Source organism: Pseudophryne corroboree, chromosome 3 (assembly GCF_028390025.1).
Source record: "Pseudophryne corroboree isolate aPseCor3 chromosome 3, aPseCor3.hap2, whole genome shotgun sequence".
NCBI classification, from domain to species: domain Eukaryota; kingdom Metazoa; phylum Chordata; class Amphibia; order Anura; family Myobatrachidae; genus Pseudophryne; species Pseudophryne corroboree.
This window is the reverse complement of record NC_086446.1, coordinates 507,600,500-507,616,919: the sequence shown is the minus strand read 5'-3', so window position 1 is coordinate 507,616,919 and position 16,420 is coordinate 507,600,500. Positions and strand designations below refer to the sequence as shown.

Here is a 16,420-nt window from a genome sequence, read left to right as displayed (position 1 = left end):
TTAGGGGACATACCAATGGCCGCAGTCACCTCCCTGAGCGTTAAAGGTGCCTCCAGCAACTCGCAGGCCTCAGAGGAGAGTGCAGGTAGCGGGACACCCCCCATGTAGCGTGAAAGATCAGAAGTAGAGCGCTGCAACTGAGAATTATAAACCTCAGAAAAGTAAGATCGGAATAACAGCGCAATGTCCGGTGTGGTGTCGACAAAGGAGCCATCCGCTCCGGACATCTGGGTGATCGTGGTCCCAGGGCGATCGTAATGTATAAGGCGGGCCAGAAGGCCCCCCGTCCTATCAGCCTGCATATATATATTAGTAGCTTTGAAAAGAAGGGAGCGAGAGTTTCTATCAGACAGGTGGGCCAACCAGACTGACTGAGCCACCAGCCATCGTGTCTTTGTCGCAGGGGCGTTGTCAGATAAATATTGGGACTCTAGGTCTCTAGCATCTTTTTCAAGGGCCTGTTCTCTCTCCCTAGAGGCCATTTTATGAGCCGCTATCCGTCCAATATATGAGCCTCTCAAGAACGCCTTAAACGAGTCCCAAACTACTGTACCCGGGGCAGACCCTATATTGTCGCCAAAGAACCCCTCCCATTGAGTCTCCAAGTCACCGCAGTCCCCCAGCTGGGTCAGCCAGGAGGGGTGCAATTTCCAATAGGAGTGCCCCCTCTGACTTTCCACAGCAAGAGTCATCATCAGAGGAGAGTGATCAGAGACCCCTCGAGCCTCGTAGTGGACGTCAATTATCCTAGGGACGAGGGTGGGGGACACCAGCATCAGGTCAATTCTGGAGAAGGAGCCATGAGTACTGGAGAAGCAGGAGAACTGACGAACCGCAGGATGACGAAGTCGCCATACATCTACCCATTGCAAACTATTTAAAAAATCCGCAAACTTGGTAGGACCACCTCCCGCCAGCGCAGCCGGTGGGGAGTGCCATCGGTCCATAGACAGATCCAGGACATTATTAAAATCCCCCAAGCATATCACTGGGGTATTAGGGGAGGGGGCTATGAAGGACGCAGCTTGTTGCAGCACATTGTATGAGAAAGGAGGGGGGACATACACTGCTAATATGTAATAGGGCTGGGAGTTCAGCTTGCACTCTATAAATACATATCTTCCATACGGGTCAGTTTTAATCGATATCAACTCGAATTGCACTGTCTTCTTAATCAAAACTGAGACCCCCCTAGAAAAGGAGGAGTGGGAGGCATGATATGCCCAGCCCACCCAGGCCCGTCGTAAGGACAGTAACCTCTGTCCCTCCAAGTGGGTCTCACTGAGGCATGCAATATCCGGGTCATATTTCTTAATCATATTTAGTATCAAAGAGCGTTTGATGTTGTTATTCAGACCTCGAACATTCCATGCCAGAATTTTCAGATTAATCATGACCCCCTATAAACTCTATACACCTCCCGGATGGACCTCTCCCAAAATACATTTTGAGTATAAGCATTATCAATACCCATAAAACATGACGTATATGAGCCCTGCGTTGTAAGCCACAGCATCTAAATATGAAACATCCTTGCCTCCGTAAATACTTGAATAAGAAAAATAACAAACTAAAGAAAAAAATAAAACCCCAAAAATAGTAAAAGGAAACGCAACTAGCAGCTTCCCAAATAACCATTCCCTCCCCGTATACCACCCCCAACTTCGGCATACTTATATCCCGAACAATCAGCTAGCTACCAAGCGCTAGGAAGGCTAGATTCTTAACTGAACCTCCAACCCTTCTCTAGCCAACGCCGCTTGGCCGTACAAGTCTTGAGCCACCAGTGCAAAGAGAGGGGGCTCCCCGAACCATGATCAAGCCTCCGGTGGATCAAACCCCGGGCTGTTTTCGTAGGAGATCACTCCGGAGCCAGTTGCCGAGCACCCGGTGCATATCTGTCCAGCCACTGGGCCGCCTCTCTGGGGGAGTTGAAAAACTTGGTCTCCCCATCCGCCACAACTCGGAGCCTTGAGGGAAACAGCATAGAGTATGAAATGTTGAGGTCTCGCAGCCGTCTTTTGATGGGCATAAACTGGGCACGGTCCTTCTGGACGTCAGCGGCAAAGTCCGGGAAGGCCGAAACCCTAACTCCATTGCGGATCAGCGGGCCCTTCGTGCGACCTAAACGGAGAACCGAGTCACGGTCTTTATAGTGCAGGAATTTAGCGATGAAGGTGCGAGGAGGGGCACCTGGGGGTAAAGGCCGAGATGGTATCCTATGTGCACGCTCCACCGTAAAATGGGCCGTAAAGGACTCAGCGCCATATAGTTCTTTAAGCCAGGATTCGAGGAATTCCTCCGGCTGCGGACCCTCTTCTTTTTCAGGCAGGCCTACGAATCTGACGTTGTTCCTACGCAGCCGTCCCTCCATGTCTAGGAGCTTGGTTTGAAGTGAGGAGACCTGCTGGGTCACCCCGGATACAGATTGCTTAAGGGGACCACATAAATCTTCCAGGTTGGAGACCCGTGTCTCCGCCTCACCCACTCTCTCTCGGATACGCTGTACATCTTGGCGGAGCAAGGAGAGATCGCACTGCACCTTTTCCATCTTATCGGAGAGACGCTGTTCACTGCCGGCTATAGCCTCCAGCACTTGTTGAATAGACGGGGCCCCCACCACTTCCGGGGAATCAACCGCTGTCTCAGGAGGGAAGGTCGGGTGTGTTGGAGAGGCTTCTTGAGAAGGAGCCGGTGCAGCCCTAGGGTTGGGTTGCCTGGTAAATTTTTCAAGTTTGGCCGCGGCCGCACTCCGGCCGCCCCCCACCATGCTGAGCAGGAGCAGTCACACACTTCCCAGATTAAGGCTATAGTATAGGGTTGTGGCTAGATGACGGACGCAGCCAGGCCGCGTATAATCAGTGGCGGGAATCAGCCGCGTACAGTCAATATGTCAGAATAGTAAAATAGGATGATGGTACGTAGTACACTGTGAGAGATTGGTGCAGCACAGCAGTGTAGGCAGATCTGATTTAAGTGCAGTTCCAGTATGTTATATTGGAAGGGCAGTGCACATTAAATAGCTGAGTTTGTCTCCAGTCTCAGGTAGGTATTAGCATAGTCATTAGGAGAGTAGTAGTAGAAGAAATCAGTGTGCATTAAAGGATCCTGTCAGGAATGGGAGAGAGCAGCATGCAGAAAGGTCTCAGAATGCAGGGACAGTTCGCAGGGCATATGAGAATATGTGAATCCCATCAGGTGATTTTACATGTGACCATGCGTGGGCAGCAGCCTATAATCAGCTTCTAAGATGGCCGCCGTGCCTCTTCCCCTTCCCCAGGAGTACCTTAATCTTTTCCAGCTACCAGGGCCCCAGATCACGGCCCGACAGGCAGAGGAGATGTTATCCCCTGTTTCCAGACTCTCAGCGGCTTCCGGCAGCAGCAGCAACCCGCCGTTCGAGCTGCGGGCGACTCGCGGTCCGGGTCGCCGAAAATCGAGGCCGGGGATCCGGAGGAGGTGCAGGCCGCAGGGCTGGAAGTCGGGAAATGCCGCTCCACGAGTCCCGGAGAGTGCGCGATGAGGTGCCCGCCGGTGCCCACAGCCTGTGGTGATAGATTCCGGCCGGGCAGAGACACCAGAGGGGGTCAGGATTGATTGCAGGAGTTAATGGCCGGGGAGCTCCCGAACTCTGCTGCCTACTCCTCAGCCGTCGTAGCCACGCCCCCCTTGTGTCGACATGTTTGACGAGGAAGGCTATGTGGAAGCAGAGCGGGAGCAAATGAATGTGGGGACGGCGCCGACACCTGATTGGATGGATATGTGGAAGGTTTTAAATGATAATGTTAATTCCTTGCATAAAAGGTTGGATAAAGTTGAAACCTTAGGACAGTCGGGGTCGCAGCCCATGCCTGATCCTATGTCGCAGAGGCCGTCAGGGTCTCAGAAGCGCCCACTATCCCAAATTGTTGACACAGATACCGACACGGAGTCTGACTCCAGTGTCGACTATGATGATGCAAAGTTACAGCCTAAATTGACTAAAGCTATACGTTATATGATTATAGCAATGAAGGAGGTGTTGCACATCACAGAGGAAACCCCAGTCCCTGACAAGAGGGTTCATATGTATGGGGAAAAAAGGCAGGTGGTGACCTTTCCCCCTTCACATGAGCTAAATGAGTTATGTGAAAAGGCTTGGGAATCTCCAGATAAAAAACTGCAGATTTCCAAACGAATGCTTATGGCATATCCTTTCCCGCCAACGGACAGGTTACGCTGGGAATCCTCCCCTAGGGTGGACAAAGCTCTAACACGCTTATCCAAGAGGGAAGCCCTGCCGTCACAGGATACGGCCACCCTAAAAGATGCTGCGGATAGAAAGCAAGAGGGTACCCTGAAGTCCATTTACACACATTCAGGTACCTTACTAAGGCCGGCAATTGCGTCGGCCTGGGTGTGTAGTGCTGTAGCAGCATGGACGGATACCTTATCTGAGGATCTGGATACCTTAGACAAGGATACTATATTAATGACCCTGGGGCATATAAAAGACGCTGTCCTGTATATGAGAGATGCTCAAAGAGACATTCGCCTACTGGGCTCTAGAATAAATGCAATGTCGATTTCTGCCAGAAGGGTCCTGTGGACTCGGCAATGGACAGGCGATGCCGACTCAAAAAGGCACATGGAGGTTTTACCTTACATGGGTGAGGAATTGTTTGGGGAGGGTCTCTCGGACCTGGTCTCCACGGCTACTGCTGGAAAGTCAAATTTTTTGCCGTATGTTCCCTCACAACCTAAGAAAGCACCGTATTACCAAATGCAGTACTTTCGTTCACAAAAAGGCAAGAAAGTCCGAGGTGCGTCCTTTCTTGCCAGAGGCAAGGGTAGAGGAAAGAAGCTGCACAACACAGCTAGTTCCCAGGAACAGAAGTCCTCCCCGGCTTCTACTAAATTCACCGCATGACGCTGGGGCTCCACAGGCGGAGCTAGGCCCGGTGGGGGCGTATCTCCGAAATTTCAGCCACAAGTGGGTTCACTCCCAGGTGGATCCCTGGGCAATAGAGATTGTGTCTCAGGGATACAAGCTGGAATTCGAAGAGATGCCCCCTCACCGATACCTCAAATCGGCCCTGCCAGCTTCCCCCTTAGAGAGGGAAATTGTGTTAGCTGCAATTCACAAATTGTATCTTCAGCAGGTGGTGGTCAAGGTTCCCCTCCTTCAACAAGGAAAGGGTTATTATTCGACCATGTTTGTGATTCCGAAACCGGACGGTTCGGTCAGACCCATATTGAATTTAAAATCCCTGAACATATACCTGAAAAGGTTCAAGTTCAAGATGGAATCGCTCAGAGCGGTCATCGCAAGCCTGGAAGGGGGGGATTTTATGGTGTCTCTGGACATAAAGGATGCATACCTCCATGTCCCCATTTATCCACCTCATCAGGCGTACCTCAGATTTGTGGTACAGGATTGTCATTACCAATTCCAGACGTTGCCGTTTGGTCTCTCCACGGCACCGAGAATATTTACCAAGGTAATGGCGGAAATGATGGTGCTCCTGCGAAAGCAAGGGGTCACAATTATCCCATACTTGGACGATCTCCTCATAAAGGCGCGGTCCAGAGAGCAGTTGCTGATCAGCGTAGCACGCTCTTGGGAAGTGTTACAACAGCACGGCTGGATTCTAAATATTCCAAAGTCGCAGCTGATTCCTACGACGCGTCTGCCCTTCCTGGGCATGATTCTGGACACAGACCAGAAGAAGGTTTTTCCCCCGACGGAGAAGGCTCAGGAACTCATGACACTGGTCAGAGACCTCTTAAAACCAAAACAGGTGTCGGTGCATCACTGCACGCGAGTCCTGGGAAAGATGGTGGCATCATACGAGGCCATTCCCTTTGGCAGGTTCCATGCGAGGACCTTTCAATGGGATCTGTTGGACAAGTGGTCCGGATCACATCTACAGATGCATCGGCTGATCACCCTATCCCCCAGGGCCAGGGTGTCTCTTCTGTGGTGGCTGCAGAGTGCTCACCTTCTCGAGGGCCGCAGATTCTGCATTCAGGACTGGGTCCTGGTGACCACGGATGCAAGCCTCCGAGGGTGGGGGGCAGTCACACAGGGAAGAAATTTCCAAGGTCTGTGGTCAAGTCAGGAGACAACTGGGAAGCAGACTTCCTCAGCAGGCACGACCTCCACCCGGGAGTGTGGGGACTTCATCAAGAAGGCTTCGCGCAGATTGCAAGTCGGTGGGAACTGCCACAGGTGGACATGATGGCATCCCGCCTCAACAAAAAGCTACAGAGGTATTGCGCCAGGTCAAGAGACCCTCAGGCGATAGCTGTAGACGCACTAGTGACGCCGTGGGTGTTCCAGTCGGTTTATGTATTTCCTCCTCTTCCTCTCATACCCAAGGTGCTGAGAATCATAAGAAAAAGAGGAGTGAGTACAATACTCATTGTTCCGGATTGGCCAAGAAGGACTTGGTATCCAGAGCTGCAAGAAATGCTCACAGAGGACCCATGGCCTCTGCCTCTAAGACAGGACCTGTTGCAACAGGGGCCCTGTCTGTTCCAAGACTTGACGGCATGGCGGTTGAACGCTGGATCCTAGCAGAAAAAGGCATTCCGGATGAGGTTATTCCTACGCTGATAAAGGCTAGGAAGGACGCGACGGCTAAACATTATCACCGTATATGGCGAAAATATGTTGCTTGGTGTGAGGCCAGGAATGCCCCTACGGAGGAATTCCAGCTGGGCAGGTTCCTTCACTTCCTACAGTCGGGAGTGACTTTGGGCCTAAAATTGGGTTCCATTAAGGTCCAGATTTCGGCCCTATCCATTTTCTTTCAAAAAGAACTGGCTTCTCTTCCTGAAGTCCAGACGTTTGTAAAGGGAGTGCTGCATATTCAGCCTCCTTTTGTGCCTCCAGTGGCACCTTGGGATCTTAACGTGGTGTTGAGTTTCCTGAAGTCACACTGGTTTGAACCACTCAAAACCGTGGAGTTAAAATTTCTCACGTGGAAGGTGGTCATGCTATTAGCCTTGGCTTCAGCTAGGCGTGTGTCAGAATTAGCGTCCGTGTCACATAAAAGCCCCTATCTGGTTTTCCATATGGACAGGGCAGAATTGCGGACCCGTCCACAATTTCTGCCAAAAGTGGTGTCATCCTTTCATATGAGCCAACCTATTGTGGTGCCTGTGGCTACTCGTGACTTGGAGGATTCCGAGTTACTAGATGTGGTCAGGGCTTTGAAGGTCTATGTAGCCAGAACGGCTAGAGTCAGTAAAACTGAGTCGCTGTTTATCCTGTATGCACCCAACAAGCTGGGTGCTCCTGCTTCAAAGCAAACTATTGCTCGCTGGATCTGTAACACGATTCAGCAGGCTCATTCTGCGGCTGGGTTGCCGCTTCCAAAATCAGTAAAAGCCCACTCCACAAGGTAGGTGGGCTCTTCTTGGGCGGCTGCCCGAGGGGTCTCGGCATTACAGCTTTGCAGAGCGGCTACTTGGTCTGGTTCGAACACTTTTGCAAAGTTTTACAAGTTTGATACCCTGGCTGAGGAGGACCTTGTGTTTGCTCATTCGGTGCTGCAGAGTCATCCGCACTCTCCCGCCCGTTTGGGAGCTTTGGTATAATCCCCATGGTCCTTACGGAGTTCCCAGCATCCACTAGGACGTTAGAGAAAATAAGATTTTACTTACCGGTAAATCTATTTCTCGTAGTCCGTAGTGGATGCTGGGCGCCCGTCCCAAGTGCGGACTTCTTCTGCAATACTGGTATATAGTTATTGCTTAAATAAGGGTTATGTTTGGTTGCATCAGGGTTGATCTGATGCTCTGTTGTTGTTCATACTGTTAACTGGGTAAGTTTATCACAAGTTATACGGTGTGACTGGTATGAGTCTTGCCCTGGATTCCAAAATCCTTTCCTTGTACTGTCAGCTCTTCTGGGCACAGTTTCTCTAACTGAGGTCTGGAGGAGGGACATAGAGGGAGGAGCCAGAGCACACCAGTATCCAAATTCTTTCTTAAAGTGCCCTGTCTCCTGCGGAGCCCGTCTATTCCCATCGTCCTTACGGAGTCCCCAGCATCCACTACGGACTACGAGAAATAGATTTACCGGTAAGTAAAATCTTATTTTATGCTGTTGTTTACCTATATTTCACTTTATATGTATACATTTTGTTTTCTTCCCTTTTTTCTGTGTATGTTTCTCTTGACTACTGGTTAGTCATTTTGTTTGGCAGTATTTTTGTACAAATTTTAGAAAACATTTAATGCGAAAAAATGAATTTTATGGTAATATGTCAAAATCTGAATAAATAACCAAACTTTTCAAAGCTTTTTCGGTAACGGAATCACCTTTACTGTTGTACTTTTTAATTTAACTATATCATGGAGAGATAATTATTTATGGCTGTTAAATTGCCTTATTTTCATTATATTAAACCTGGTATTAAGCTATTATGTGATAATTTAATCACACCTATTACATTTTGGCTTTATATGCCAATGAATAAAACCCTGCCCATAATGTTTTCATTCAGTGAACACTGATAGTTTAAATATCCCTAATATGAAGTACTAAATCACAAATCAAACTTTTCCTTTAATGACAATCTAGAAGACTTGAACTGATTAATAATGCCAACATCTTGTACTTGTGTTGACTTTTATGTTTTAGGCTGTATGTCCATACTTTCACGGAATTGCCCCTTTTATTATTACGTGAGAAAATATAGCTTACCTGTGCAAAAGATTGATTTGAAAACTTTCCATTGGTCGTGCAAGTGGAGTATCTCATGTGGTGATCCTTAAAAGCAAGCGATACGTCTATCTAATGGGCCTCTTAAACATGGCTGGTAATTACCCGGCTATTTATACTGTTTATGTTTTTATAGGACAGTAATGATGAGTCGGAGGATGTTTCTCTCTTTGATGCTGATGAAGAAAGTTCAAGAAGCCCAAAAAAGAAAAAAATGAGGTAAATATTGAGATTCTGTGCATGTGATAGGGGACAGATAATGTTTGCTCTTTGCAGCCTACTGAGAATCCAGCATTGTATTTATACAGTGATTTTGGAATGGGCTGTAAGCAGTCATACAAGCACAGAATCCAGCCCTGATGTTTACTGTACACAAATATTATCCATAACATATACAGTAGATATTATGCTTTCATTTCTACGGTTTTGTGACATACTGTTGCGGTTTGAGTACTGTGCCTAGAGCACTTCATAGTCCTGTTGTACTCAATGGCTTGAATTCAGTTGTTATCACAGCGTGATCTCCCACTAAAAGTGCTGTATGGGTGCCCAAACAGATCACTTTTCACACATTTCAGCTCGCAATTACGGGGGGGGGGCTGCGAGCTGAAACATGTCTTCCCGTTTCTCAGCACGCCTGAACAGAGCAATACTTAAATTCTCCCGTTGGGTACCATCTAGAGGCCGAGTGGAGAGAAATTGTTTTCCCCCTATGGGTCATATGTATCAAAGCTTGGAAAGAGATTTTGGAGTCTATTTACTAAGCCTTGGATGGAGATAAAGTGGACGGAGATAGTCCCAGCCAATCAGTGTGTAACTGCCATGTCACAGGCTGGGTTTGAAAATGACAGGAGCTGATTAGCCGGTACTTTATCTCCATCCAACGCTTAGTAAATAGACCCCAAAGTACAAAACTAATCAATTCCTAATTGTCCTTTTGCAAACACAGCCTTTAAACTGACAGGAGCTGATAGGTTGGTTCTTTATTTCTCTCCCAGCTTTGATACATATGCCCATATACCTCCCAAAAAAGCACTGTATGAGAAATAAATTGTCTGGAAAGTACAGATGGAAGCATGTGCAAATCTTTGGATTAAGGGCCTGATTCAGACCCGATCGCTGGTACAATAGCGATCGCAGCCTGAAGCCCTTGCTGGAGTGCACACATGCAGTGTGCCCGCGCACCCCGTGAGACCCAGTGAGATGCGAAAGCATCTCAGGGCTGCGATCACCTCTGCCTGATCTAACTATATCCCTTAATCTGCTAATTCACCTGGTAAATATAAACCGTTTCTTTTACAGGCACCCCATTGCATCATTTTTCCATCTGTTCTTCCGAGTGAGCGCAATACTTGTATACCTTCTCTGCGAACTGATCTCTAACAGCTTCATTGCCTGCATGGTGACCATCATCCTGCTGTTGTCATGTGACTTTTGGGCAGTAAAGGTGAGTGTCAGACCACTATCCTTATTGTCATTTTATTGCTAATATTCTTGCGGTATGGCATCGGTATTCTGGCGGTTGGAATCCTAACAGCGCCATCCCGACGGATCCCAGTGAGTATTTTAACCCTAACTGTCCTCTCCTGCATCCTGATCGAATCCCATTCTGGCATCTCCTTTATATGTTATAAATTTGGGGGGTTATTTTCTTGTATATTTAAAATGGTGTTTCCACCCTGGGATTCCTTTCTTTGGCTTGTTTATGTTATCCTGCAACTTTTTCTGACGTCCTAGTGGATGCTGGGGACTCCGTAAGGACCATGGGGAATAGATGGCTCCGCAGGAGACTGGGCACATCTAAAGAAAGATTTAGGTCTATCTGGTGTGCACTGGCTCCTCCCCCTATGACCCTCCTCCAAGCCTCAGTTAGATTTCTGTGCCCGGCCGAGCTGGATGCACACTAGGGGCTCTCCTGAGCTCCTAGAAAGAAAGTATAGTTTAGGTTTTTTATTTTACAGTGAGACCTGCTGGCAACAGGCTCACTGCAGCGAGGGACTAAGGGGAGAAGAAGCGAACCTACCTAAGTGGTGGTAGCTTGGGCTTCTTAGGCTACTGGACACCATTAGCTCCAGAGGGATCGCACACAGGACCCGACCTCGTCGTCCGTTCCCGGAGCCGCGCCGCCGTCCCCCTTACAGAGCCAGAAGCAAGAAGAATCCGGAAAATCGGCGGCTGAAGACTTATGTCTTCTCCAAGGTAGCGCACAGCACTGCAGCTGTGCGCCATTGCTCCTCATGCACACCACACACTTCGGTCACTGATGGGTGCAGGGCGCTGGGGGGGGGGCGCCCTGAGCAGCAATATTAACACCTTGGCTGGCAAAACTGACACCATATATAGCCACAGAGGCTATATAGGTGTAAATTACCCCTCCCAGAATAACACAAAAAAGGGGCGGAGCCATCTCCCTCAGCACACTGGCGCCATTTTCCCTCACAGCTCCGCTGGAAGGATCGCTCCCTGGCTCTCCCCTGCAGTCCTGCACTACGGAAAGGGTAAAAAAGAGAGGGGGGGCACAAATTTAGGCGCAGTATAATATATATATGCAGCTATAAGGGAAAACACTCTTTATAGGTGATATCCCTGTGGTATATAGCGCTCTGGTGTGTGCTGGCATACTCTCCCTCTGTCTCCCCAAAGGGCTTTGTGGGGTCCTGTCCTCTGTCAGAGCATTCCCTGTGTGTGTGCTGTGTGTCTGTACCGCTGTGTCGACATGTATGATGAGGAAAATGATGTGGAGGCAGAGCAAATGCCTGTAAATGTGTTGTCACCCCCTGAGGGGTCGACACCTGTGTGGATGGACTTATGGAAGGAATTACGTGACAGTGTCAGCTCCTTACATAAAAGGTTTGACGACATAGGACAGCCGGCTACTCAGCTTGTGACTGTTCCAGCGTCTCAAATGTCATCAGGGGCTTTAAAACGCCCGCTACCTCAGATGGCAGACACAGATGTCGACACGGATACCGACTCCAGTGTCGACGACGATGAGACTAGTGTACCCTCCAATAGGTCCACCCGTTACATGATTGAGGCAATGAAAAATGTATTACACATTTCTGATAGTACCCCAGGTACCACAAAAAAGGGTATTATGTTCGGTGAGAAAAAACTACCAGTAGTTTTTCCTGCATCTGAGGAATTAAATGAGGTGTGTGAGGAAGCCTGGACTTCCCCCGATAAGAAATTGATAATTTCTAAACGGTTATTGGCAGCGTACCCTTTCCCGCCAGAGGATAGGTCATGTTGGGAAACGTCCCCTAGGGTAGATAAAGCGCTTACACGTTTATCAAAACAGGTGGCACTACCGTCTCCGGATACGGCCGCCCTAAAGGATCCTGCTGATAGAAAGCAGGAGGCTACCCTAAAAGCTATATATACACACACACGGGCATTATATTGCGACCAGCGATTGCATCAGCATGGATGTGCAGTGCTGCTGCTGTGTGGTCAGATTCCCTGTCGGATAATATTGATACCCTGGATAGGGACACTATTTTGCTGACTGTAGAGCATATAAAGGACGCTGTCTTATACATGCGTGATGCACAGAGGGATATTTGCCGGCTGGCATCAAAAATAAGCGCAATGTCCATTGCCGCCAGAAGGGGGTTATGGACTCGGCAGTGGTCAGGTGATGCCGATTCAAAAAGGCACATGGAAGTTTTGCCTTATAAGGGGGTGGAACTGTTTGGGGATGGTCTTTCAGACCTCGTTTCCACAGCTACGGCTGGGAAATCGACATTTTTGCCACAGGCTACCCCACAGCAAAAGAAGGCACCGTATTATCAAGTACAGTCCTTTCGGCCCCATAAACACAAGAGGGCTCGAGGCGCATCCTTTCTGCCGAGAGGCAAAGGTAGAGGGAAAAAGCTGCAGCATACAGCCAGTTCCCAAGAGCAAAAGTCCTCCCCCGCGTCCGGTAAGTCCACAGCATGACGCTGGGGCTTCACAGGTGGATCCGGGTACGGTGGGGGCCCGTCTCAGAAATTTCAGCACACAGTGGGCTCTCTCACAGGTGGATCCCTGGGCCCTTCAAGTAGTATCTCAGGAGTACAGGCTGGAATTCGAGACGCCCCCCCCCCCCCCCCCCCCCCGCCGTTTTCTAAAATCTGCCTTACCAGCAACAGTGTTGGTGGCTATCCAAAAACTGTATTCACAGCAAGTGTTTGTCAAGGTACCCCTCCTTCAGCAAGGGAAGGATTACTATTCCACAATGTTTGTGGTACCGAAACCGGACTGTTCGGTGAGACCCATCTTAAATTTAAAATCCTTGAACACTTATATCAAAAGGTTCAAGTTCAAGATGGAATCGCTCAGGGCGGTTATTGCGAGCCTGGACGAGGGGGATTACATGGTCTCCCTGGACATCAAGGATGCGTACCTGCATGTCCCCATTTACCCTCCTCACCAGGAGTACCTCAGATTTGTGGTACAGGACTGTCACTATCAGTTCCAGACGCTGCCGTTTGGGTTATCCACGGCACCGAGGGTCTTTACCAAGGTAATGGCCGAAATGATGATACTCCTTCGCAAGAAGGGAGTTTTAATTATCCCGTACTTGGACGATCTCCTGTTAAAGGCGAGATCCAAGGAACAGTTGGTAGTGGGGGTAGCACTTTCTCGGGAAGTGCTACAACAGCACGGCTGGATTCTCAATATTCCAAAGTCACAGCTGGTCCCGACGACACGTCTTCTGTTCCTGGGAATGATTCTGGACACAGACCAGAAAAAAGTGTTTCTTCCAGTGGAAAAAGCCGAGGAGTTGTCATCTCTAGTCAGAGACCTCCTAAAACCGGGACAGGTGTCGGTACATCAATGCACACGAGTCCTGGGAAAAATGGTAGCTTCGTACGAAGCAATTCCATTCGGAAGGTTCCACGCAAGGACTTTCCAGTGGGACCTGTTGGACAAATGGTCCGGGTCCCATCTCCAGATGCAACAGCGGATAACCCTGTCGGCAAGGACCAGGGTGTCGCTGCTGTGGTGGCTGCAGAGGGCTCATCTACTAGAGGGCCGCAGATTCGGAATACAGGACTGGGTCCTGGTGACCACGGATGCCAGCCTTCGGGGCTGGGGCGCAGTCACACAGGGAAGAAATTTCCAAGGACTGTGGTCAAATCAGGAGATTTCGCTTCACATAAATATTCTAGAGCTAAGGGCCATTTACAATGCCCTAAGCCAAGCAAGGCCCCTGCTTCAGAACCAGCCGGTACTGATCCAATCAGACAACATCACGGCGGTCGCCCATGTAAACAGACAGGGCGGCACAAGAAGCAGGAGGGCAATGGCAGAAGCCACAAGGATTCTCCGATAGGCGGAAAATCATGTGTTAGCACTGACAGCAGTGTTCATTCCGGGAGTGGACAACTGGGAAGCAGACTTCCTCAGCAGGCACGACCTCCACCCGGGAGAATGGGGACTTCATCCAGAAGTCTTCCAAATGCTGGTAAACCGGTGGGAAAGACCACAGGTGGACATGATGGCGTCCCGCCTCAACAAAAAGCTAAAAAGATATTGTGCCAGGTCAAGGGACCTCAGGCGATCGATGTGGACGCTCTAGTAACACCGTGGGTGTACCAGTCGGTTTATGTGTTTCCTCCTCTGCCTCTCATTCCCAAGGTACTGAGAATAATACGAAGGCAAGGAGTGAAAACTATACTCGTGGTTCCGGATTGGCCAAGAAGAGCTTGATACCCGGAACTTCAAGAGATGCTTTCAGAGGACCCTTGGCCTCTGCCGCTCAGACAGGACCTGCTGCAGCAGGGGCCCTGTCTGTTCCAAGACTTACCGCGGCTACGTTTGACGGCATGGCGGTTGAACACCGGATCCTGAAGGAAAAGGGCATTCCGGAGGAAGTCATCCCTACCCTGATCAAAGCCAGGAAGGATGTCACCGCAAAACATTATCACCGCATTTGGCGGAAATATGTTGCTTGGTGTGAGGCCAGGAAGGCCCCAACGGAGGAATTTCAACTGGGTCGATTCCTGCATTTCCTGCAAGCAGGGGTGACGTTGGGCCTCAAATTGGGGTCCATTAAGGTCCAGATTTCGGCCCTGTCGATTTTCTTCCAGAAAGAACTTGCTTCACTGCCTGAAGTTCAGACTTTTGTCAAAGGAGTTCTGCGTATTCAGCCTCCTTTTGTGCCCCCAGTGGCACCTTGGGATCTCAATGTGGTTTTGGAGTTCCTGAAATCACATTGGTTTGAACCACTTAAGACTGTGGATTTGAAATATCTCACGTGGAAAGTGGTCATGCTGTTGGCTCTGGCTTCGGCCAGGCGTGTGTCAGAATTGGCGGCTTTGTCCTATAAAAGCCCTTATCTGATTTTCCATATGGATAGGGCAGAGTTGAGGACTCGTCCTCAGTTTCTCCCGAAGGTGGTATCAGCGTTTCACTTGAGCCAGCCTATTGTGGTGCCTGCGGCTACTAGGAACTTGGAGGATTCCAAGTTACTGGACGTAGTCAGGGCCCTGAAAATTTATGTTTCCAGGACGGCTGGAGTCAGGAAAATTGACTCGCTGTTTATCCTGTATGCACCCAACAAACTGGGTGCTCCTGCTTCTAAGCAGACTCTAGCGCGCTGGATTTGTAGCACTATTCAGCTGGCGCATTCTGCGGTGGGACTACCGCAGCCTAAATCTGTAAAAGCCCATTCCACAAGGAAGGTGGGCTCATCTTGGGCGGCTGCCCGAGGGGTCTCGGCTTTACAACTTTGCCGAGCTGCTACTTGGTCAGGGGCAAACACGTTTGCAAAATTCTACAAATTTGATACCCTGGCTGAGGAGGACCTGGAGTTCTCTCATTCGGTGTTGCAGAGTCATCCGCACTCTCCCGCCCGTTTGGGAGCTTTGGTATAATCCCCATGGTCCTTACGGAGTCCCCAGCATCCACTAGGACGTCAGAGAAAATAAGAATTTACTCACCGGTAATTCTATTTCTCGTAGTCCGTAGTGGATGCTGGGCGCCCATCCCAAGTGCGGATTGTCTGCAATACTTGTAAATAGTTATTGTTACACAAATCGGGTTGTTATTGCGAGCCATCTGTTCAGAGGCTCCGTTGTTATCATACTGTTAACCGGGGTTCCTATCACGAGTTATACGGTGTGATTGGTGTGGCTGGTATGAGTCTTACCCGGGATTCAAAATCCTTCCTTATTGTGTCAGCTCTTCCGGGCACAGTGTCCTAACTGAGGCTTGGAGGAGGGTCATAGGGGGAGGAGCCAGTGCACACCAGATAGACCTAAATCTTTCTTTAGTTGTGCCCAGTCTCCTGCGGAGCCGTCTATTCCCCATGGTCCTTACGGAGTCCCCAGCATCCACTACGGACTACGAGAAATAGAATTACCGGTGAGTAAATTCTTATTTTTACTAAATACATTTGTTTGTTTTTGTAACTTTGTTTTGCAGAGTTGTTATTTTTGTTGCTCTTGAATACAGTATAGATCTCAAATATAGCCAGGTACATACTAGAAGATATGTCGCCCGATCAGGTTGTTGAGATCGTCATATCATACACCTTGAGTAGTGTATATGCACTACCGCACGCTCCTGCCTGCCGACATCTGGTTCGCGCAATCTGCTGTGCTGCGTGGCCGATGGGATGACCTGGAGCCCGACAGCATACAGCTGTATGTGGCCAAGAACAATATTAGCGCACGTTCATGCGCCACATCACTCAATGTGTATGGCCGGCTGACATTT

The 16,420-nt window shown here is 49.3% G+C and overlaps 1 protein-coding gene across 1 annotated transcript in view; it reads left to right on the top strand.

Moving 5' to 3' along the window:
- TVP23C (trans-golgi network vesicle protein 23 homolog C) overlaps positions 1–16,420 on the top strand; it is a 62,601-nt gene that overhangs the window by 28,012 nt on the left and 18,169 nt on the right. The window contains exons 2-3 of the mRNA XM_063961027.1: positions 8,850–8,932; positions 10,016–10,160. Of these exons, the coding sequence (XP_063817097.1) occupies positions 8,850–8,932; positions 10,016–10,160 (228 nt within the window). The remainder of the gene's footprint in view (positions 1–8,849; positions 8,933–10,015; positions 10,161–16,420) is intronic.